The sequence below is a fragment of the Onychostoma macrolepis genome, chromosome 20 (assembly GCF_012432095.1).
Source record: "Onychostoma macrolepis isolate SWU-2019 chromosome 20, ASM1243209v1, whole genome shotgun sequence".
In the NCBI taxonomy this organism is placed as follows: Eukaryota; Metazoa; Chordata; class Actinopteri; order Cypriniformes; family Cyprinidae; genus Onychostoma; species Onychostoma macrolepis.
This window is the reverse complement of record NC_081174.1, coordinates 17,756,064-17,780,603: the sequence shown is the minus strand read 5'-3', so window position 1 is coordinate 17,780,603 and position 24,540 is coordinate 17,756,064. Positions and strand designations below refer to the sequence as shown.

The 24,540-nt window shown below is 38.5% G+C and overlaps 3 protein-coding genes across 5 annotated transcripts; 2 read left to right on the top strand and 1 right to left on the bottom strand.

The window, feature by feature from the left end:
- Positions 1-805: 805 nt before the first annotated feature.
- Positions 806-2,396, top strand: zgc:153157 (uncharacterized protein LOC751674 homolog). The gene has a single exon (XM_058756124.1). The coding sequence runs from the start codon at positions 1,379-1,381 to the stop codon at positions 2,189-2,191; it is 813 nt and encodes a 270-aa protein (XP_058612107.1). The 5' UTR covers positions 806-1,378; the 3' UTR covers positions 2,192-2,396.
- Positions 2,397-10,769: 8,373 nt separating this feature from the next.
- Positions 10,770-24,000, top strand: zbtb25 (zinc finger and BTB domain containing 25). Of its 3 annotated transcripts, none has more exons than XM_058755225.1 (3): positions 10,770-10,886; positions 21,482-21,660; positions 21,891-24,000. In XM_058755225.1, the coding sequence occupies exons 2-3, from the start codon at positions 21,488-21,490 to the stop codon at positions 23,017-23,019; spliced, it is 1,302 nt and encodes a 433-aa protein (XP_058611208.1). In that variant the 5' UTR covers positions 10,770-10,886; positions 21,482-21,487; the 3' UTR covers positions 23,020-24,000. The 3 variants fall into 3 exon arrangements, with proteins under 3 accessions (XP_058611208.1, XP_058611210.1, XP_058611209.1); XM_058755227.1 differs by lacking the exon at positions 10,770-10,886 and adding an exon at positions 12,652-12,682; XM_058755226.1 differs by lacking the exon at positions 10,770-10,886 and adding an exon at positions 20,234-20,318.
- zbtb1 (zinc finger and BTB domain containing 1) lies at positions 13,287-19,237 on the bottom strand. The gene is made up of 2 exons (XM_058755224.1): positions 18,984-19,237; positions 13,287-17,403 (listed from the first exon to the last, which is right to left on the bottom strand). The coding sequence occupies exon 2, from the start codon at positions 17,397-17,399 to the stop codon at positions 15,366-15,368; it is 2,034 nt and encodes a 677-aa protein (XP_058611207.1). The 5' UTR covers positions 17,400-17,403; positions 18,984-19,237; the 3' UTR covers positions 13,287-15,365.
- Positions 24,001-24,540: the final 540 nt, after the last annotated feature.

Sequence of the window (24,540 nt, the reverse complement as noted above, 5' to 3'; positions counted from 1 at the left end):
CACCACTAAACCAAAAACATAGTCTGATGCTGTCCTGCATTGCCAGACGTCAGGCAATCTAGTGGCAACACTTCCTAAAAAAAAATGCTGAGAGGTGTTAAACAGACAGCGAGTAAAAATGAGAAGTAGCTGCACACAATGAGACATATCAACTCATCTCCAAACATTTTCAAATTTTGCCTTTCAGATCTTCAGATAGTATTTATCCCAATCACTTAACCATCCAAAGACTTTTAATATGACAAATGGTTACATATAATAATTTATATTTAATTATAAACATACTGATATTAATTTAACTATTATTTAGGTGAATGCATAATCTCAGGTTATTATTTCAGTCATAGTGCAGTGTAGCGGTTTGTCCAGCTGGTGGCATCCATGCACTTGGTGACTAATGTGTCAAAACAAAAGCACAAGGAGCAAAATGATTATTTTTAAACCAGGCAAAAATTTGTGCCTGCGGTAAATCTTTGATTGATTTTTTCCCCCCATGATTAATAATAGCTATGCCAAGACATATGATGCTACCAATAGGCATATAACATTTTGTTATTATATCTGACATTGTTTAGGTTGATATAAGAAATAAATTTCGACAAATCACATTTAAACACTTCTGTATGAAAACACCTGTTCTTTGCCAGGGTTTATAAAACTAAACTGCAGAATACTGCAAACAATTAAACGAATTGGCACCCGTGACAAAGGACCAAAATTTGTCAAAACGTCTGTCTATTTGTGTATAGTTGTGCAATGATTTATAAAGTTAGTGAAATAACAAGAAATGGGCGGTTGACATTTGTGACAATAGCAGTGCGGGCATCTAAAACATTAAAACAGAATTAGAACAGAATGTGACACATGTTCCCTCATATCCACGTTATTTGTCCACTACCCAAAAAACACAGTCAGGGGGATTCTGGCAGCATGACGTTTAGCTGTGGGCAGCGACTAGTTAGTGCGCACTAGTGAGACCCGCCTCCCTTTATATTCGCTCTTTAGCACACGCTTCCCTCACTGCATAACACTGTTCGTTCTCATGTCATTCAGCATATGAATCACATATCAGCACTGGTTCTGCTTCAGACGGGGTGAGATCGCTGTAGGCTATTTCCTATCTAGCAATAGGTCATCTATAAGCGCTCTGGAAACGTCTCTGCATGGAATAACGTCCACACGCGACTGTCATGCTGGAAACGGATCGCTATTGTGGATTTGCAAGATTGGAGGAATGATGAATGAATAAAACACAGCGACGTGGATAATCGACAAACGCTGTGTATCAAACCGTGAGCAGTTCTCTTGAATAATCTGTCAATAACAAGCGTTCAAGACGGACGGCGTCCAGGAGCACAGAGGGAGAATCCGCGCGAACATGAGGGAACGGGACTTTATGCCGAACATGGAACGGGGCAAACCGGCCACATACACTGGAGACAAAAAAGCTAAAATGGCTGCTAAAACCAATAAAAAGTGGGTGAGACTGGCTACTGTATTCGCATATGTCTTGTCGGTGTCTTTGGCTGCTATAATACTGGCAATTTATTACAGTTTGATATGGAAACCGACGTCTGCATCTGTGTCTGGACGGGCAGATGTTTTGGTGACGGCTGCAATTATGCCCATAAACACAAATAACATCATACCAAGTGATGTACCAACCACGAACAAGATGAATAATACACCACCGGTCAGCCTGAGATCGACAGAGACCCCCACGTATGCCCACTCCACTTCTTCGCATAGACAACAACACTGGGATGATAATAAAGATCATGAAGGCCTTCTCAATATCCCCACAACAAAAACAAAGAATACTGACCAAACAGGAACGTTTGACTCAGTGCACATTCACGAAAAACCAGGACGTTTTAGTACAGTAGAAGTTAGCCATGTGTCGGAAACTAGTGTTCTTGTAGCAGGTGCATCACGTGAACCTCCTTTGGCCCATGGATCCACATCTTCTACTAAACAAAACGGCATTTCTGTGGTCAGTGCCACTGAGGATCAGTCAAGCATGTGGGATTCAGCCTCTCCCACATCTGACCTAGCATCTTGGACAAGCCACATTGCGAGACCTGATGTCTCCTCTTTGACAGAACGTGGTCTGGAGTTAATGGAGGGCTCGTCTCCATTGCAAGAGGAGTTGGTTACCAAGGACACCGAGAACGCAGCAAGTGGAGTCTGACACCAGATTATTTGTGTGACACGTAATTATATGACATTAACTGTGATGACTGTGCAGCGAGAGAAATAACAACTGCGAACGTGAGAGAAGAAGTCATACAGTACATACTGATTTTCTTTCTATTTAAAGGACAGAAACTGTGTTGACCTACCTGCTTTTAAAAAGCTCATTTAAAAGTTGTTACATTAAAGAGTGCAATAGATGGGTTCTGAAAGTAAAAATCCCATTCATTTTCTCCATTGAGGAATTTAACGATAACTTACAAGCCTTTTAAGACAGACCTACTGTGAGCTACACGTTGTTAATTGAGGTTACATGCTTTTTTTAAAAAAGACTTCACTATTTTAACTTATTTTTTAAATAATTGTGTTTGTCAGCAGAATTCCTGGTATAAAAGTACATTACCCATGATTCTGAAGAGAAATCTCCACCAATCAGACAATCACATCAAGCAAATTGCCCCCCAAAAAAGCTGTTTAGCATCCAATCACTCCTATGAAGCACATATTTTTCCATAATTTTTAATTGATGTCATTTGCAATGCTTCTTTCCCACATTAAAACTGTTAAGTATACAGTCTTGACAGATTTTCAAATAATTTTTTGCTTCAAATCAAGTTTGTAATGATGTGATTCACCTCATGGCTGGTTGATTTAGTTTATGGCTTATAACTCTTTGACGAAGACTTTTTAAACATTTCTATGGGAAAAATACTTCCGGAACCAAGGCTGCTGAAAAACGGGCACTGTGGCATAATTCATTTGCAGTTAATCACAGCCACGCTCATATTCAGAATAACAGAACAATTATGCGATCTAGCTTTTATACAACAGTTCTATAAACCTGCAATTAATATCCAACAACTTACATTTTAGACAAAAATTGGCCAGTTAGTGTGTTGATCTTTTTCCAATTACAGTAGTTCCAAAATAAGTCAAATTTAATGAAGTAGTACATGGACTCAGCTCCACATTTACTCCTGTTTTTCTAAGTGGGGTGATACAAAAAGTTAAAATTACAAAATGTTAAAACACAGTGCCGTTATACTAAATTTAAAGTCTTGGAACACTTCTTGGCAAATCAAATCGAGGACAAAAACTAACTGATGTATAATGGATTATAAGATAATGATAATGGATTGATAAGGATTGTGGTTAAGCGATAGGATCATGGTTCCTGAGATGTATTTTTGGAAAATGAGCCATTCACTGTCCAATGATGGACAAACATCCTTCAGTAGCGTTTACTTCATTGTGTAGTAATTGTGAGCAAGTTAAACACTGTTTAAAGCAACTTAAAAGACTTTGCCTATAGAGTTCAGGAATGCTCAGGAATGGAATATCTGTCTGAATGCAGAATACCTGGCAAGTAGGAAAGATTCACTGTGCAAACTCACCCATGTTGACATTTTAACTAAGTGTCTTTTATAAATCAGCGTGGAATGAGGAAGATATATAATAACTGAAATATAATGTATGAATAAACAAATATTTTTCATTCAGTGCAATGATTATTAAACCAGAAATGTGTCCACCTTATGAGCTATAAAGTGATTGCTTATACTAGAAAGAAAGGTGTCCTAAACACCAGATAGTATTTATTAGTTATATATCTTATAAATGTAAAGCAAGTTTTCTGAAGTGGAGTGGTTATGACTGTTTAAAATGGGCACATATTCGGGAATTAAACTTGTCCTGTATTATTATTATTATTATTATTATACAAAGCCATCATTTCACTTTGAAAATTCCATGAATATTGATTTTTAATGATTCTGAATAAAAGAGGCATCAAATGAATAAAAGTTTAAATAATTAAATAATGTATTATTATTATTATATAGATTTTGGTTCATGTTTATATCCATATTTCTATATTTATATGGACAACAAGCGTAATCATTCTTTTGTGCTGCAAAGTAGTTAGTTTATGAAAAATGTCTTGCCAAAGCAGTTTCTAGCCATTTTATTATTTTTTTCTTAATTAGATTATTAGCTTCTAATTATATAATATGTAATGTTGGCCAGATTCTCTGAGAAATGTCAGACACATGAATTGTATTTTGAACCACAGCTTTCAAAGCACTTTAAGATAGCAGAAGGACAGTGACAGTAACCAGATGTCTGCACAAGTAGACGCTTATTCCCATCTTTGAATCATCAATCTCTGTTAGAATGCATGAAATGCAAGCCAAACCCTACAGATGAGTCTCAGTTCATTCTATATGCTTATATACGTCAAACAATACAAATTAGTGCATAGTAAGATGTCACACTGTAAATGGTAAATTTATGTTTTATGGGACACTGCATTAGGGAGATGACACATTTAATCAGCAGAGTGCTGTCTAAAGGGAATCATTTGCTTAATTAACACAGACTTTAATATCCCTTTCAACTATATATTTGGCCTCATAAACCAAACTAGTTGAGTAAAACAAATATCTAGCACCAATAAAAATAATTAGTTGAATGGACAATCCATACCAGTGATACTGGAAATTGTATGACTCGATGGTTTTAAAGTGACCTGAAGTATCCCTCAGCCTAAGTTTGTCTCTCACACTGTGTACTCCAGCCATCAGTTGTCCATGGGGACTTCTTCATCACATTAAGCCTCAGCATTCCATTCAACCAAAAAAAAATAGCACTGTCCCTCAGCATATTCCCATTAGCTTCAGATGAGCAAAGACTGTTTACGCCATAGCAATAGCAACATAAAATGCTATCTTATTTTTTCTACCTCTTAGCCCAATTTAAAATATAAGGAGCTGGACATTCCCTGCATATTTTAAGATGGTGCTGTGAGTGGCACTCTTTATAAATGGAAACAAAATGCTATTTAGACTGAATCCACACTGTAAAAAAAAAAAAAAAAAAAAAAAATTAAGTCAACCAGCTTCAGCAGATTTTGGAGTTTTCTCAACTTGTTGTTTTAAGTTTATACAACAAAAATTTGAGAATCTCCCACAAAAATAAGTTGAGCAAACTCAAAAATCTGCTGAAGCTGGTTGCCTTAAAATTTTAAGTTGGCTCAACTTTTTTTTTTTTACAGTGCATTAATAGAACACTTAAGTTACGGTAAAATGCTTTCTGATGATTGTACACTCTCAGAAATAAAGGTACAAAAGCTGTCACTGGGGCGGTACCTTTTCAAAAGGTACACTTTTGTGCAACCTGATCTCACAGAATTCCGTGTAATGTTCACGGACTTAATTAACCTCCGAATCTGTGGTGGTATCACGGAATCGCCGAAAATTCCGTGATGGGCTCACAGAAGGCATCAGCCGTGGTCCATGCACGGATTCACTGGTTCAACGTAAAAAGAGTGACTCCGATGCAGTTATACTTTCACTGGAGTACCTGACCCCACCCCTACCCTAAACCTACCCAGTTCTGAACAATAATGACGATAAATGTCCCAGTATCGCGTCGGCATATTGATGCTAACGCCCGTTTCACACCGCAAGCGTGAGCTTCGCGGCAGCATCACGTCAGCGTAACTACAGCGTCACTGCAGCTGCAGACTCACCAGAGTATTCACACTGGAAGCGTTTGTTCAGCGTCACAGCAGCGGCTCCAAAGCGACATATTTCTTTACAAAGACAACTATAAATTTGTTTTTAGAAGTTGGTCAGTTATAAACTTGAAAGTTTTGAAGTCTTGGGGATTAGTGTGTAAATGTTCAACAACAAAAACATCTCCTATCATGTTGTTTCAGTCATACTCAAATATAGAAAGTGCTGTTTTTTTTGTTTTTTTTGTAATTATTATGTTTTAATAATATATACTTTTACCCATATCTCCATTTCTTATAGAAGCTGTCAATAATGAATGAATAATGAATTTATTATGTAGGCCTACTGTATATACTCCATTGTAACTTAAGATCCTGAGCAAGATGAATTGTTCGTTGTGAGTTTGATAAAATGCTTTAAGTTATAATTTGCTTATGGCAATTAAAAATTAAAAACAAGTTAAAATGGGTAAATATTCTACACATATTTTTAATTGTTCATTTTCTTTCCTGACATACTCCAATTCGTCTTAAAACACACTAGACATGCTTATTCTGTGCATTTTTAGCACGTTTTGTGTGAAATATTTATTTTGTCCATCAAAAGTGTGCTGTCACTTTAATTGAGCGTGAGCGGCGCAGCAAAAATAGACTCGGCGCCGAAACCATCGCTGCAGCGCTGCTCACGCGACGCTCCTGCTTGACGCTCACGCGCTGCTCCTGCTCCCGGTGTGAATGCACTCATTTGTTAACATGGGCGCCGAAAAAAATACGCGCTGCTCACGCTTGCGGTGTGAAACGGGCGTGGAGCACGGCTGATGCCTGTCACTGACTTACATTGGTATCACTTCTGTGAGCCCACGGAATTTTCGGCGATTCCGTGATGCCACCACAGATTCGGAGGTTAATTAAGTCCGTGAACATTACACGGAATTCTGTGAGATCACGTTGCTTTTGTGCCTATTAGGTTCAAATATGTACACTTTAAGTACTAATATGTACCTTTAAAGTACTAAAATGGACCCTTTAGGTACAAACATGTACCTTTTGAAAAGGTACCGCCCCAGTGACAGCTTTTGTACCTTTATTTCTGAGAGTGTAGTGAAGGAAATGTGGAATGGAAAAGTGGAGAAAACATGAATTGGGTGATATTTTCGGTTTCGGGAACAAACAGTTCCCATGAAGTCAATCGAAACCGAAATTGTTTGATTACCAACATTCTTCAAAATGTCTTCTTTTGTGTTACACAGATAAAAGTAAGTCAGATGGGTTTGGAAGGACATGTCAGTGAGTAAAGGAGGAGAGAATTTTCATTCTGGGGGGACTATCCCTTTAAGAATAGGCTCTAAAATTGTTTTTGCAAGTACACAAACAAAATATTTTAAACTTTTTGAAGAATAATGTGACACTAAAGAGTGGAATAATGGCTGCTGAAAATTCAGCTTTGCCATCACAGGAATATAATACATTTTAAAATATATTAAACAGAAAATGGTTATTTTAAACTGTAATAATATTTCTGCATTTTTGACCAAATAAATGCAGCCTTGGTTAGCATAAAACACTTCTTTCAAAAGCCTTTGGATGGGGTGACAATGCTTATGAAATCTCCTGTGGCATCAGTCTTGTCAATCAACGTCACTGTGAATGGTAGAGTGATTACACCTGCAGCTTCATCCAAAGATTAAAATCTTATGCAACGTTTTGTCTTTTGAATCACTTTTTAAAATATAATGTGGCATGTTTCATGAGTATGTACCCTAGTTCACCTCGAATGGCCTCTCGTTGCCTTTGTGGACTGAAGTTCCTGAGGAGATTCTGTCTGCTAATGTTTGCGGTTTCTATTGCCTGACATTTCGTAGGGGTCCTCACAGGACAAACCACACACATACCATGGGATATAGAAACAATGGGGGAGCAGATGCCCTCAGAAGAAAGTATCTGCATATCACCCACAGGACTAGAATGACTGACATATTTCACATCAAAGGACCCTGTTGGATCTCTGTACATACATCTTTTTAAAAAAATTGCAGAAACAAAATACATCCACCTTAACACTAAAAGGGTTTAAAACATTTGGGAACTAGTGTCCTAATCTGACCTTAAATCATACACGGATCGAGAATTATGGAAACAGAACTGTAAAACCTGAATTTGGTGACCAAAAGTAATTGTGTTAACAATTTTTCATCCAGGTTATTCACAAAGTGGAGGAAACGGGATTTGGTGACGCACATGTTTAATCTTATCAAATACCTTTAAGAGCCATCCTTGATTAATTTCTACACTCATCATGTGGGCCAAAATAGATTACCTATTTGATATTTTTTCTTCTGTCAAAGATAGATGCGGATGACTTTAATTCACTCCTCTGATGTCAGAGAATCACCGTGAAGATGTCATTAAATACAGCCCCCCCCCCCCTCCCCCCATCATTACAGAATAACTCTTTTCATTTTTAGCCAGCATGCATATGTAAGTGACTTTTCATTATGTCATAAACAGATGGTATGGGTCACTTGCCATTTTGAAATACTTCAAGAATGGTTTATGTCCTTTTAAGGCAAAAGGCTCTAAAAGCTGTATCTCACATAGCATAGGATTTCTGTGAACATTCACACCCACAAAGTGGGTCAAAAGGGACCATTCAAGCATGATTTTTATGTTCATAGAAGAATGATGCTTATGTTAGGTTATATATTTTTTTCAATAAAATATTTTTGTTTGATTTTAGCTGAAGGCTTTTGAGTCCATGAATTTAGCTACATGAGTCAAGTCACAGCTCTTCATTCTAAGATTCTTTACACATTATTTTGAACTGCCTCTGGTGTGAGAGGACAGATGGTGGGAGTAACAAATAAGGAGAAAGTGGGAAAAGCCAAATCAAATGTGTGAAATTATCCTGGCGTTTTCTAGAATCATATGCACATTTCAAAATAATAATAATAATAATATATATATATATATATATATATATATAGTCTTTCCTCATGCATTAGACATGACCCGAGTGTGTAGCCACATATGACACATTAGAGTGTGGGTGGATTGGAATAATGAATCAGCAAGAAAATTAAAGATTACATAAGGTCAGTCCAGACCAAATTATTGTAGAACAGACGGCAGGTGAACTCATCAGAGTTCAATCTTAAATTGCTCTAGACAAAGGCATCTCTGTTAAATGTCTGATAAAAACTGACAAAATGCTAGAATTGTCCTTAGGTTTATCTGAGCTTACAGGATACAGTACTCATGAAAGGTTAATATTTTCAAGAAGGCTAAGAGCCAAAGCCTGTGCTAAATGACATGTAATGAAGCAATTACAAAAGGACCAGGTGGCTGGGAAGTGCTGTAAAGTGGACCTTCAAGAGGACCGTGCCTGTAAACATATGACTGGAGTAGGCGGATGATGTGTTATGGAAAGACTCTTCATTACTGAAGTCGGCATGACCAGCTCCCATGAGGACCAGACACCCACAGTCGTGACAAACAGACCTGCCTTAAAAGGACATCATGTAAACCAGACTAAATCAGAGGGGCACGAGAGATGGGCACTGTGGGTCTGTGATCCAAGGCAGAACTCTGTTGATTTGGAACATATAATTAGGGATAATGGAGAAGAAATTAATTTAGCAGGGTGTAACGGAAACAGACTGTAGCTTAGATGTCACAGATAAGGCCATTTTATTTTTCAGAGGGAAAAAAAATGTAGCTTAAGTAATAGTTGGTTTTGTTAACAAACCATTAATGTTAAAATCTAAGAAAGAAATTCGAAATAATTTTTTTTTTTTTTTTGAAAATTTAAAACAAACAAAAAAATTGTGTATAAGGCTAGAAATATAAGCCTAGGCTATTTTGCGCAAGTAGCCTATGTGATTACAAACCAGTTATCATTTAGATGCATCTGCCATCCTACTCTCTAAAAATCACTTAGTTAAGTTGCAATAAACATACTATCTCAGCAATATTCTCTTCGACCTGTTGCTCCGCCATGACAGTACTTTACCTAAATCTCAACGTGAATGACTTTCCCTTGCGACAAAAAACAAACAAACAACAACAAAAAAAAACCTTCCCTTGCGGCAACGCAAAGAAAGCAGCGCCATTTTTACATTCTAGTTTCCATTGTAGTTTCGGTCTTAAATACAGGATAGATTAATGTACACCGACCTGAGAATAATTTCCCTTGATAATATATTTCAGCAATCCCGCAATCTGTGTCAGTGAACAATCAGTGTTGCCAAGCCCCTCCCTCAGAAAATCTCTAGAACCACCCTCAAAAGTCTCCATTTTTCCAAAAAAGTCGCCAAATATGAAAAGAAAGTAAATACAGGTAAATTTGGTAAAAGAAAGTATATATATATATATATATATATCTACTTTACAAATGATGACAGTATAAAAAAAATATAACAAAAGATGAAGTAGGCCTATAACAAATAAAAATTGAAGTGAAATTAGGAAATGCTTAGGCCTACTTGTAACTCTACAGGACACATTTGAATCAGTAAATTCTTCCTGTGATCTGCAAGCACATCAAACATGATGGAAATGATGTAAAGACACGTAATGTTGGGCATTTGTTTCATGTGTCACCAAAGCGCATCCCGGTCCTGCTCAAATACAACAGATAAGAAATATGATTCTCCCAAAACAAAACCTTTATTCATACAAACTTATTTCAGCCAACACACTCAAATTACTACAAAGTAAGTGCAAAATACTGCATCCCAGCACACATGACACGATGATGCAACTGTGTCTCTCAGTATCTGGTTGACATGACTGTGCATGAATTGTGGTATAACTTTTGTGTCTGTGGTTAAAACAAGATGTTCATGCACTGAGTAGTTGGTGCCCTATGTAATCATATTTTTTCTCCACCATCTTGATGTTTCTAATGAAATGGTGGTGTGTGTCATCATGTCTGAATGGCAGATGTACTGATGTGTGTTCACTGCGCACGCAGACTCATTAGGTGCGTTCGTCTTTAAGCGGCGCTGCGCAGAATGGTCAGTGTATGACATCAAAGTACCGCGAGAGCGATAAGAGAGCAGATGGATCCTATGCTTTCGAATGGCTCTCGCGGTACTTTGATGTCATACACTGACCATTCTGCGCAGCGCCGCTTAAAGACGAACGCATCTATTGGCATGATCCAGAGCAAACGTGAGAGGTGAGAGGGAAAACAATCTCCAAAAAAAAATCGCTATTTTTATTAAAATATAGCTAAAATAGCTCCTTGTCGCAAAAAATCAATACAAGTCGCAGCAACAATGAGAAAGTAGCTAAATTTGGCGACAAAATCCCCAAATTGGCAACACTGCTAGCGATGCCAACCAACGAACGATTCGGTCAAACGGGTTGCAAAATGTTCGCGATTCAGTTTGATTCATTCGAACGGTTCACTCACGCACTGACTCGTTTTTGCAGCGGCAAATAGTAATGGGATGCTTGATGACAAAAAACGAGAGCGTTGGATGAGTTGGATATTAAACTAAAATTCAGTGTAGGAAACAAAAATGTCAGATGTCTTTTAGTAGCTCTTTATTCTTGAAAGACTAGAAATGCTGGACTGGCTTTAACTCACAATGTAAAATAATCTGAGAACACATGTAAACTATTACTTATTCAGTAGTAGAGTGCATTTTGTCAGCCAAGCATACACATTAGCTTCTCAAACGCACTCTTGAGACCTGTTCATAATGTGGATTATGGATAAGCATAAAACTATGGAAGTTTTTTCCTAACAAAATTCAAATGAAAATTCAAATGCCTGAAAAGATCAAATAATAAATAAAACTCTCAAAACAACTACTCAAATGATGAAACAAATGCTCGAACTATCAAATGATAAATCAAACTATCAAAATGGCTTCTCAAATGAGAAATCAAATGCTCAAATGTATTTGATATTTAATTTTCATGATCAACTCAGTATAAACCTGTCATAATTAAATGATAAATCAAATGCTCAAACGGACATCGCAAATGATAAATCAAATGCTCAGATTGTTTGCTCAAACGGAAACCGAAAACGGCCATTGATAAATTAAGCCTATAAAACCTAAAGGAAAACTCAAAACTTTCCGAAACTTGGTGAAAACATGTATAAAACAGCGCCACCAAGTGGACAATAAAAGTATAACATGAAAGCACATAAACAAGAGAGGGCAGACAGTGTGCTTTGCCCATTCTAGTAAACAAGTTTTTTTTTTAGCACATTTTACAATAAACGAATATATGTGTAATATTTAAAGTAGGGCCTACTTTTTGTTTCATGAGAAGAATTCTTTGGTTCTAATCAAGGATGTTTTTTATTAAACAGCTTGAGACGTCTTAGTGAGGTATTTACCCATTGAGAACGAAAAGTTCCTTCCATGCTAAACTAATTTGGTTGGACAAATACAGAGTTTGTATGCGTCACAGTGAGCGCCACAAGAGGTTTCCAGGCATCTAGAGATGGTTTCCAAAACCACAAGCTCACTGGCTGCAAAGGCAGTCGAGCTGTTAGGGGAGCATGTAGGCATTAAAATGCTTTTAACCAGACATAAACTCATTTGAGAGCATGAGATAGAGCCTGTTTAGGCATTTTAAGTAGATAATTATAGCAAAATACAGGCTATGTACGGGAGGGATGTTTTTGTGCTGATATTTAGAGCATTGAGGTGGCCAAACAACATTTGTACAACATTTGTCTTTGTCTCCCCTACACCTAACCTGTTTCTCAGAGATTGGTACATAGTACATACATAAAAAGCTCCTCTAGAACTTTGGGTCAACTCATATGAGAGAAATATCACCATCTAGAGGTTAGTGATGGCACTATCCTACAAACAAACAAACACTGTTAATGTTAGTTCAATTTGGCCCATGTGTTTGATTAGTTCACTATATTTCTGCTTTCCTACAGACCTAGAGAGATTGTTCCGACTTTGCAGCTCAATTTCAAAATACTGCTAGAGGACACAGGTATGATGATTATTATCAGTGCAGCTACTGAACATCTAAAAGCCACAGCATTTCACATGGTAACGCAGGCTAAAGAAATCAGTAAAGCAATGCATTGTCACACACAATACAGAAGCATGATGTTCAGTTTGGCAAATTAATCTTCCTTGCTATATTTTGACAAGCTACTGTTAATTTGTAGACAAGTTAAATAAAACTAAAGAAAACAATTCACCAAATTACCATTTAAAAAGAAAGCAGTAGTATAAGACATAGCACAGGCATAATATAAAAGTAAAGCTTTCATAACTAATTAATTAAAAATGATTTTTATTCATTTGCAGGTGATTCAAGCTATTGTGTTTGATATGGTCGGTTAAATATAGGGATAAAACATCCCGGATAGGTTTGGAATGATCATTTGCATGGCAAATATTACGCTGCCATTATCTGACAACCAGAAGATTGTAATAATTCAGCCGGCACCCTGCAGTCTGTGGAGAGAAAATACTTTATGCGATAAATTAATCATTGTCAGATAAAACAGTAAACACACCTTATATGTTTTGCATTCATGTTCGTGAATTTTCATGAATTTCGTATCAAATACATCACACAAATCAGCAATTTTTTAACTTTTATTTTCTTTCTTAAATCCAAGAACGTATGAAACACTGAAGGAAAATTTTAAAATGTGATCAAAAAACAATATTTGCATATATTCCTTGCAATATCACACAAAAAAAATATTTTCACTAGGTTTAGATCACAACACCACCCAAATACACCGCAGAACAGCCAGTGCAAATGTCTGAGCTGTTTGTCTGAAAATTAAAATTACTTGCTTGCTTTGGTCCTTTTTGTTTAAAAACCCATCACAAATGTAACTTCCGATGAAGAATACAAGTGAGCTGCATAAACCTCACTGTAACACAGTTCTGATATACTTTTTATACAATCCATAGATTAAGACATTAAGCTATGTAAGCCTGAATAGGTCAGTTTACTTGAATGTGACAATGTATTTTAAACAGAAGCGTGGAGCACCAACTGCCACAAGTTTAGCCAGACTGCCTGCTCTTAATCCAATCATTAACTGCGTCTAGATTAATCTGTATGATCTCATGGCCCCGTTGATGGTTCATGGATCACAGCCCAAAAATCTGCTCTCTAGCCTGTATGAACATCACTTGATTAAACTTGAAAAACACAAAACCAGATTAAACTTGAAAAACACAAAACCAAAAACAAACCAACCTGGCTATTTCACAGGATAAGATAACAATTGCTGAAGTACTCATTTATTAATACAAACATGTAATAATTTACCCTACACCCTTGTGCAAGCATTATATGGCATACTTCACATCAAGCCACAATCATTTTACAAGGTGTGAAATATTTGAAATGTTAAGACCTCTTATAAGCCCATTTAAGCTTTAGATGGACCCTAATCAAAAGCATATAGTTTGATTGCTCTGAACAAAAACAGCATAGACTGATAAGTATTGTATATCATATAATCCTTATTAGAAACAGATAGCTTGTGTACAAACCAAAAGATTTTATAAATCTGTTTATATGACATGAATATCTTTGGGATATTGAAATAATTACACAATAAATGTTTTTACTCCATGAAACTCTGTTCCCATCAATTCTATGAACGCACACTAAATTAGGGTTGAATTTACAATAGTTTGCATAGATTCCTGGGTTTTGTATGAGTGACGGTTTAGCAAGTAGAGCTAGCTGAAAGACATCAACAAGAGTGTTTTTCTCTGGTTTTTATAAAATATTTTTAGTGTTCTGGTGCAAGGAGGGAAAAGTGCCCACATACTATTAGCAATCTATTCTCCTTTATTATCTCTGTGCTTTAAAGGGATAGTTAGTCCAAAAATGAACACCATTTTTTCACCCTCATGTCGTTCCAAGCATGGCTTTCTTTCTTCTGCGGAACAGAAGAAAAGATATTTTGAACAATGTTTGAACAGTTTTTGTCCAAAACAATATTGGCACCCATTAATTTTCTTTTTATGGACAAAACCAGTACGTAAAAATCTGAAATTTTTCAAAATCTCAACAGAAGAGAATCAGTCATAAAGGTTCAGAATAACATACAGTAAGGGTGAGTAAATGATGAAAGAATTCGTCTGGGTGAACTATCCCTGTAAGGGCGATTGAACATGGAATATTATGACAGGTAACGACACCAGAGCTACATGAAATAATGAGAAAATGGAAGCAGTATATGCTTATGCTCACTAAAAAAGCACCACCAATAAAAACAAATGACCCTTTTGACAAAAGTCCTCTTAAATAGAAAAGTTAAAATGTTGATGTGTACCACTATTAAAGCTTCATGAACAGACATTGTTTTTTGGATGTAAAACTATTAGCCATGAGCCAGTTTCATAACTACAGACCTATTTAGCATTTTCAACTGAAACACCACTGATAGTGTGATTTAGTCAATATCTAGACTTAACCAGTGTCTGGATATCCATCTCGAAGTATAAGAAAATGAAGACAAAAGCTTGAGGCACTATGTCCCACCAAAAACATTGAGCAACACATCCAGAATTTGCATACACATAGAAAGTGCAGTTGTAAAGGTTACAATTGGTGTCTAAGTGCATAGATTTGTTCTCACATTTACAGTATGGCTTATTTCAAAGATTCAAGGGTTGCAGAGAGAGGCCTCTCATTGTCTCTTGGTGTGCTTGGAGTTGTAGTGGCTCCGCATGTCTTTGCGGAGACGGAACTTCTCTCCGCAAACACCACAGATGTACAGATGCACATCCATGTGCTTCTCGAGATGTTCGCCGCTGGGGAAAATCTGGAAACACACCTGGCAGATAGTCTCTCCGGCAGACAGATGAGAGATCATGTGCCGCACGTGATCGTGTTTGAGGAACGTACCCTGATCACACACAGGGCAGACGTACCGTGCCATTCCCTTGTGCATGTCAGTGTGCAACCGCAGCTGTCGCTCACGCAGAAACTGTTTCCCGCAGGTCTGACAGGTGAACTGCTTTTCCTTGGTATGCACAGTGTAGTGCTCCCGTAGATGACACCTTTGGTAAAAGCCTTTGCCGCAAATTGCGCAGAAATGCTTGCGCCGATGGTCTGGCTCACCGCTGTCTTCCAACAGAACAGGCCGGAACGATTCCTGCTCCGGACAAGCCAACGTGTGCTCCACTGCAAGACTTTCGCTTTCAAATATCAGCCCACAGAGTGGACAGCGAAAGCCCAGGTCGGCTCCTTCCAGCAAGCTTTCTTCCATAGCCTCGGCATCTTCAAGTAGAAGCGAATCCTCACCTGGGGAGTCCGTCTCGGCCCCTTGGGGTTCACCGCAACGCTCAGCGTGCTCCTGCAGCTGCCTGCCTTTAATGAGCACTTGGCCGCACCTTCCACAGGCGCAGATATGTCCCATGTGGCTGGAGATGTAATGAGCGGACTGATCCTCCTCCGTTAACAGGGCTCCACACAGTTCGCATGGAATGCACGCGCCATCTTGCTTTTCCTCTTTGATCCGGTGCACCTTGGGATCCGCTTCTAACCCCGTGCTTTGGCCCTCCAAAGCATCCATGGCTGATACTCCAGCCTCTTCCTCGCTGTCAAACTTCATCTGGTCTGCAAGATTGTCTTTGTACACTCTGGTACGAACTTTGCAGCTCCCTACGTTATGGTTCCCTACCTTTACGACTTTTATAGTTTCCAAATCGGTCTCAGAATCGTCATCTCGCTCAACTTTAATGGTAATATTCCTGGAGAAGGCAGCTTCGCCGTCCATGCCAGTGGCGATGGACCTGATCACGGTCTCTGTGTCTGGCTTGTGGTCTGGCCAGTCCTCTTCGCCCTTGCAAACCGTTCTGTGCTCATCCGTACCCTCTGAGGTCAAACTCTCGGCTTTTCCGGCATCGCCGTAGACCTCCTTGCTGACTTTGGGTGTCTGGAAAGCTTTGCGATTGGTGCATGTGAGGATGTGTTCGATGAGCAGCTTTTCACAACTGAACACAAAACCGCAATCGTCGCAAGTGTATGTACGTCCAAATCGAGGACGTTCTTTCATGGTAGAGCTTCGGCCTGACGTTCTCTTCCTCAAGTCACATGGCTGGTCTACAACGGTCTCCGAGTGTGGCAGAGGGTGTGGTATGACCACATCTTCAGCAGGCCTGACAGTTGAGATGTTAATGGTCTGACGAGCAGTTGTGGTTGAGGCTTTTGGTGCTTGTTCATTCTCAGAAGGGCTTGGTCGCTGCTGCTCAAACATTCGAACACCGAACATCATTTTGCTTCCCACCACGCTGGATGAGGATGAGGAGCTGGATGATGAAGAGGACGATGCAGAGGACGAGGGTGTTAGATTGGATGTTCGGATGTCTCGGAGGTCCTCCAGTGAGTCGGGGATGTAGTACATTTGTAGGTAGGCCATAGATGATTTCAGCTCTTCAAATTCATAGTGATCCACGACAATTCGGCCAAGGTACATGAGCTGCAGAATGAGATCGAAGCACTCTGCGCTGATCTGCATGTTGCTGAGATCAAACCGTGTGGTTCCCTGCTGATCCCGGATGAACATCATTCTGAAGTAAGAGCTGCAGGCCGCCAACACAGCCTTGTGGGCCCTGAAATAAATGTCCCCTATGGCAATGCAGCAGTCACAGAGGAAACCCCACTCCCTTTGGTTGTTGAGCTGCTGCAGGACATGCTCACTGTGGCTCGGCCTTGCCATTACCCTGTGAAGAATCGTAAAGAAAAACGTGATACATCAGCAAGACCCAGGTTTGAGGAATCTTTTTCCCTATCATGATAATATCATGACTCGTGTATTGATTTGCAAACTGAAGAGTTGATCTAACTGTGGAATGGAAACGTGAGTGCACAGATCTCAAGATGCACTTTTAAAAGTTTGACTATTTTTAACTTGACATGCTGCCTAATAAACACAACACTAATGACGGGACATCCAAAAACAGCCAAAGATGTGTATGGCTGTAGCTTAAAAAGTGGATTTTTTTTCAACTTCTATGAGAGGGTTTATCATACCAACTTTCTAAGAACTAGAGTACAGCACGCTAATTCAAGCAAAAACATCTCAATTAAATAAGACTGCTGTTCAAAAATTTGGGGCCACTAAGCTTTTTACGATTTTGAAAGAAGTCTCTTATGCTCACCATAGCTGCATTTATTTAATTAAACACACACACACACACACACACACAAAACGGTAATTTAAAATGTAATTTATTCCTGTGATGACAAAGCTGAATTATTCCAGTTTTATTCCAATAAATGTTTCTTATTATTATCCATGATGAATACAGTTGTGCTGCTTAAGTTTTTTTTTTTTTTTGTGGAAGCCATGGCACTTTGATGAATAGAAAGTTCAAAAGAAAAGAATTAATTTGAAATCTATTGTAACATTATAATTTTTTCAATGTTACTTTTGATCAAATTTCCATCCTTGCTGAATAAAGTACATTTCTTTTTAAAAAATGTACTTCAATCTTTTGAATAGTAGTGTATATAAGAAAAATCTAGATAAAATAGTCAAACTCACACGCCTAGTCTGTACTGGACACTTATCTTGATCACTCATAACACTAAAGACTAAGTAATAGACATTTGCCAAAATGAAAACAACAACAAAAATATAATTATTATATAATTATATATATTAATATAAAATAATAATAATTATATATGTTGCACAGATTTGTAACCATCTGAGCAACCCACCAAAGAGCAAACTTGGTCAATAAACTCAATTGATCTGGCTATCATAATTAATGGAGTCTAGAGGAATCTTCAGATTCTTTGCAAACTTGTAGAATACGGTTTACTATTCAGAATAAAATCATAAAAAGCAGATGACAGCAGAAGAGAGAAACTGTGTTCATATAATTAATAAGCTTAGTAAGAACTGGTTTAAATAGCACTTGTTTCCGTCGTTCAGCTCCATCACAAGCCAAACAGAGAGGTTTACATCCCGCCCCCGCGTTCTCATTGGCCTATTTTGGAGACAGAATCATGCGGGCGTTGTGGCTGTCAATCATACCGCACTTAAAAGTAAAATCAAACTACTTGGACAACACGCTACAGATCTGACCATACAATTATCCATAGTGACAACATAAAGTTTTTAAAAGCTCTGTTACTTAAGAGACGGCATAATCGAATATATCTGACCATTGTCGTAGGGAGATCTCTCACGCAAGCATGCAGTGCCACCCCCGCGCTGTTTCCCGCACATACGCTATGAGCTTCACATTACTGCAGCTCGTGTTTACACGCAAAACACACTGAAAATACTCACCGACGGTAATGGGCGCTAACTTGTAGCGAACGACAGAATTCAAGTTAAAACACAGAGCGAAGAAGTTCCGCCTCTTTTGCCTTCGTCCAAGCGAAAACTTGGGACGAGAATAGCTAATCTCGAGGGCGAAGCCCCTTCTGTGCAGCGCGGATGAAAGAACTTCCGCACAGCCGCTCTGCGAGCTCTATCACCGCACTGAGATCCGGCCCCGCTCACGCAAATCCAGCCCGCCCCAGCACGCGCAGCACAGTGAAAATGCAACCAAACCATGTATGAAAATATGCTCTTCAGGACGAACCCTTGCGGTGACATTAGTTTTGAAAACGAAATAGAATGGTGTTGTATAGCTTACACTTCGCACCTTTTCCACAAGAACTACTTTCAAATTATTATTATTTTGTGTGTGTGTGTATGTGTGTGTATACATTAGCCTACACATTTCTTCGCTTTCCTCTGTATTGCTAAGCATTTTAAAGAACTGAATTTCTGCAAAAAAAGTTTGTTTTTATGGAATGGGAAGTCTAATTTCTGATGTAAACATCAGGAATATCACTATTTTTGTACAATATTTTATTACATTCTACCATTAACAAGGCCATTAACAAACATCTTTAAAATGTAAAATTTCATACAATTGCAATTCTCATATACAAGTTAAAAATATAGCCTATATCATTTTTATACATTCAAAGTCAGTTGACTGCTTGCTAAATTTTGTCCAAGAATTATTTACATAGTAAAAATAATCACAAGCCATTACCACACAAACACTAATCGTAAATCCGCACTATAACTAACGGCACATTACCAAAATCCATCTGATTAGATCTTTAGCATCCCTATGTGATAGGCTAAATGTTATAAAACAGATGAGTTTAAAGACGTATAATTGGTCACGTGTTTAAATTGTTAGAGGTGTTCCAACATATTTGTGTTACACTGAAACAATTTCATGAGTGCTTCAGGCCTTTTGCAAAACTGGCTTTGCGCTTTCGTCTATGCAAGTTGTCATACTTCACGCATCGTTTAGGACATTCCTGCTATACTGCTATAGTATATATATATATATATATATATATATATATGTATATGTGCACCTGAGTCATCATTCGACACAAAAGAACAAAAACATATCAAACGAGCATGTGAATACAAGCAAAGCGTTTGCTTTGTACGTTTCCACTATGTGTGCGTCTGGATCAGCTAATGTACAGTACGGTCACGTGACGGATAACAAGCTAAGCCGTCAATCGCTTTGGAAGAACCGCGAGACCATAAGAGAATTTTCCTGCTGCAACAAACACGAAATTATTATCCGTTTCTCTCGTATAGTTGGTAAGAACGCATTTTTTGGGACCGTGTGAATGCATCATGTCTGCTTTGGTACATGCATGTTTTGTTGGCCAAGGTGCATGAAAACGTACACCGTTTCTTCGACAACACTTGATCGGTGTAGACCAGACGTGTGAAAATTATTATGATTCTGTCGCGGACAAATCTGCTGGGAGTCAGAACATGTATAAAACAGAAGCAAGAACTAAACAGCTCCTACACGCTATTTTGAGTATTATCCATTCATTCATGGAATTTTCTTGTGCGAATGCGACGAACATTGCTGTTTGTAAATGTCCTTTTGTGTAATGATTTTAAGAAATCGCTGTCAGGTATTGTCTGCTCAGGTCGGCATGCAAATATTTGAAAATGTTGCGGTGTAAACATTAAATACAAGCCAGTCGTTGATGTTTCTCCGTTTATATTAAGAAAAGTCAAATTACATACAATGATACAATGTGAAATTCTGCTGTAGATTTAAGTTATATACAAATAAAAACGTAGTTCTTACGGAATTTCCGAGTAATTTGTTTCTATGAGGAATGTAAGAATACCATTTACCAAAGCTTTGTCATAGTAGGTTTCACTGTAAAAAAATGGCAATCCTATCCAGATGTAAACAGCTGGTTTGTCTCAAATTTTTAAATAATATGACTATTTTGATCGATAGAGGTCGCCAGTTACTCAGTCAACTAAGGCTCTTCAGAGAGTCACTTCATTGGTTGGTTCTGGCACTTGCTGGTCCATCATTTTGAGAGGCATTTGGGACAAGAAAAAATAAGAATGTCTGAAGACAAAAATTACGAATCTAGCTTAAAAGTATGTGCTATGATATTCAAATATACATTATTCAGTAATATCAAAAGTTTTGCTGTGTTACACCTGCACAAAATATGCTTTTTTTATTAAAAACACCAACAGAAATTGAAAGAATTTTCATAATAGTTTTTTAATTGCATTTTTTATTTGTTTTTGTATAATGCAGTAGATAGAAAATTTATGTTGCTAGAAATGTTGACTGAATAAACTACTCTGAATAATAAGGTAAATGCTTGTATTATTAATCCCAGTGTAGGATACAGGAGAGTAGGCTGTTCAAATTATGCATAGGAATTTATTTGGTTGACATATGTTTTCTATGCATGTATGTATGTTCTATGTAACAGGTGGAGATGGACGTCTCTGGCCATAGTTTGTTCCTCCTGCAGCAGCTGAATGTCCAAAGGGAGTTTGGCTTTCTGTGTGACTGCACTGTTGCCATTGGCAACGTATACTTCAAGGCTCATCGTGCAGTCCTTGCTGCCTTCTCAAACTACTTCAAAATGATCTTCATCCACCAGTCCAGGTTAGCGAAAACTCCATTTTGAAATGTATCTTGAACTGTATAGGTCACCCATCATGCTTACATACTCTGCTATACAAATAAGCATGGGGAGGACGTCAAGATAGCTTGATTGATAAACATTAAAAGTTGTTAATAATAATGCCAAATATAGACCAAATGCTTAATAATCATACTTTAAAAGAAATAATAAATTGCTGATTGTATTTTTAATGACTTTCCTGCTTTTTCAGTGAGTGCATCAAGATCCAGCCCACAGATATTCAACCAGATGTCTTCAGCTACCTGTTACACATCATGTACACAGGCATGGGTCCCAAACAACCCGTAGACCAGGGCAGACTTCAAGAAGGCATCAAGTTCCTCCACGCGTACCAGCTCTGCCGCAAAACAGGCGAGGGTGGCCCTGATGCATCTTCTGAGCCCATCCGTATGTCCAACCTGTATGGCATCCAGATCTCTTCACAGCTGGCCAGTAAAGAGAACTCGGGCCTGAAGGCTGGCAGTTCACGGGACCCTGAGGACGGCCGCTCTAGCACTAGGGCCGATCGCACACATGGCCGTTTGGCTCTCGCTGTAGGGCTGGAGGGCATTACGTCTGAGCCACAGCCTCAAAGCTTCCGCGCCGCATCCTCGGTGGCCTCAGGGGACGACTCTGACATTTCAGCACGGATCAAACAGGAAAGGGTAGAGGAGGAAGAACAACAGGAAGGCGACAAAGAGCCGTGCTCTCTCTCCCCAGCCCAGGTGAGCCCCTGTCAGGCGGGTCTGTTCAAAGATGGCCCTCTAGCACTTTTATGCCCCCGGTGTGGTGAACGATGTCTGTCACCTGAAGGCCTGCAAGAGCACCTATTTACCCACGCAGCCTGTGCCCTCGAGCCTAGCGGTCTGATGGAAGGCCCTTCAGAGGACAAAACCGGAGAGCACAAGTCCCTAGAGGAGAGGCGGCCTCATAGGGAGCGCATAGACTCTGGTAGTCTGGAGGAGGCCTTACGGCAGAGTCAGGCCCTGGCAGATGAGCTGGCCGTGGAACTCAGGCGAGGTGGTGGGACCGGACGGAGTGGCAGCCCATTGGCAGCCTTCACGCGAAAACGAAAGATGGCCTGTGCCGTCTGTAACCTTCGCTTCTCGCAGAAGAGCCAGCTGCAGGAGCACATGTTCGCACATGTGGGCAAGCCGCTGCGATACCATCGCTACAGCCGCTTCTGCGGGCAGCTGCTCCATGGCTGCGAGGGCCAGCCAGATATTACCGCAGCCACGGGAGAGGAGGCAGCCAAGGACACTCAGGATAACGGCAGCTCCTGCTACTCACTGGACTCTGAGGTCTCTCAGGAGAGCGTGGACGCAGTGACTGTGGAATGACATAGTGTTTGACATATATTCATGCTAACACACAATGTCTGTTAAAGGAATATTCTGGATTTAGTAGTTAAGCTCTGTCGTCAGCATTTGTGGTAGGTTGATTACAACAAATTCATTTCCACCTATCCCTCAAAAAAAAAAAAAAAAAGAGAGCAAAAATCTTGGTTACAGTGAGGCATTTACAGTAGAAGTGAATGGGGCCAATCTGTAAAAAAATAAATACTTACTGTTTCAATAAGACATAAGCAAACATAATTTTAATTTGTAAAAATAAATCTCTTAACTTTTCTGTGTAAAGATGCATCCAATTTTACCACAACCTCCATGACAACATAAAAGCCAAAGTATACTTCAGTTTTTATGCATACACTGGAGTATGCGCACAGTGCTTGTGACATAATACTTAATTTTTAACAGAATAATGTATAATGTTTCTGCTTTTAATTCCTCCAAAATTGGTCCCCATTCACATAAAATACAATGTGACTTACCATAACCTCAATTTTTGCTTTTTTAAGAAAACAGTGGACAAGTCAAAATTATTTTGTGTAAATCAACATTATTCTTCAAATACTGTCGATTGAGCTTAACTTTTATTAAACCCATAATTTGCCTTTACCTAATTTTGTTTTCTGCCTCAACAATTCTGTCCTGTCACAAAAGTCCTTGTCAGTGTTAAAACATACAAGAATTATGTTTAAAACTTAGTGTTGATGATTGTAGTGTTGTTGTATAATGATGTTTCTGACTCTTGGATGACTGAACACTGTTGGATCAATTATATATTTAAAGGAAGTATTAGATTGACAAGCACATGCGCATGAAACTCAAATAGCACTATGAAGTGCCACATTTGACAAATCAAAATTTATTTTTTATTTTTTTTCAGAGGCCAGCTTAAGCTAATAACATGATTATTTCTTGTTTACTTTTGGGTTGTGGCCTAATGAGTGAAACTGACTGAGCGTAGAGTCAAAATGAATTCTTCCCTAAATCAAATTTCCTATAAGAAACTGGTTCAGTGCCTTAAAACATATTTGCCAAACATCTCTGTAAGGAAAAGCACTTAAACTATTGCTCAGCCAGTTGAACCAAATCCAGCTGTTTTTAATTTTTCAAGTTAACAGTGAACAGTGCCTATTTGTGCAAAGTTGTCCAAGACATCTACACAATCAGAATATTCTATCAAATGAATGTGTGCAACTGGTGCTCTTCTAAAAGCTTTTTGATATGTTGAAAGACTTTCACGATTATATTGTGTATGGAACACAGAGTATAATCCAAGTTTGCTAACAATCTACATAAACTGAGACATAACTACAATGATGGGACAATGCCACTGTACATGTCTAATATAACACTTCTTAACAAAAACAGCAATGGCACATTCAGTCATGTTTCAAAAGCAGACAGGTCATTTTCAAAAGCTGAGACATGACAAAATGTTTTATTTAGAATGATTTATCAATTTCAAGACATCACTGATGGTAGACATGGTTTCTTTGTGCTGTATTTGAACTG

Bases quoted from the DNA above. Each gene is read 5' to 3' on its own strand.
- zbtb1 (XM_058755224.1), bottom strand. From the start codon at position 17,399: ATGGCAAGGCCGAGCCACAGTGAGCATGTCCTGCAGCAGCTCAACAAC.
- zgc:153157 (XM_058756124.1), top strand. From the start codon at position 1,379: ATGAGGGAACGGGACTTTATGCCGAACATGGAACGGGGCAAACCGGCC.
- zbtb25 (XM_058755225.1), top strand. From the start codon at position 21,488: ATGGACGTCTCTGGCCATAGTTTGTTCCTCCTGCAGCAGCTGAATGTC. The intron at 21,661-21,890 runs GTTAGCGAAAAC...CTGCTTTTTCAG, and splicing joins ATCTTCATCCACCAGTCCAG to TGAGTGCATCAAGATCCAGC.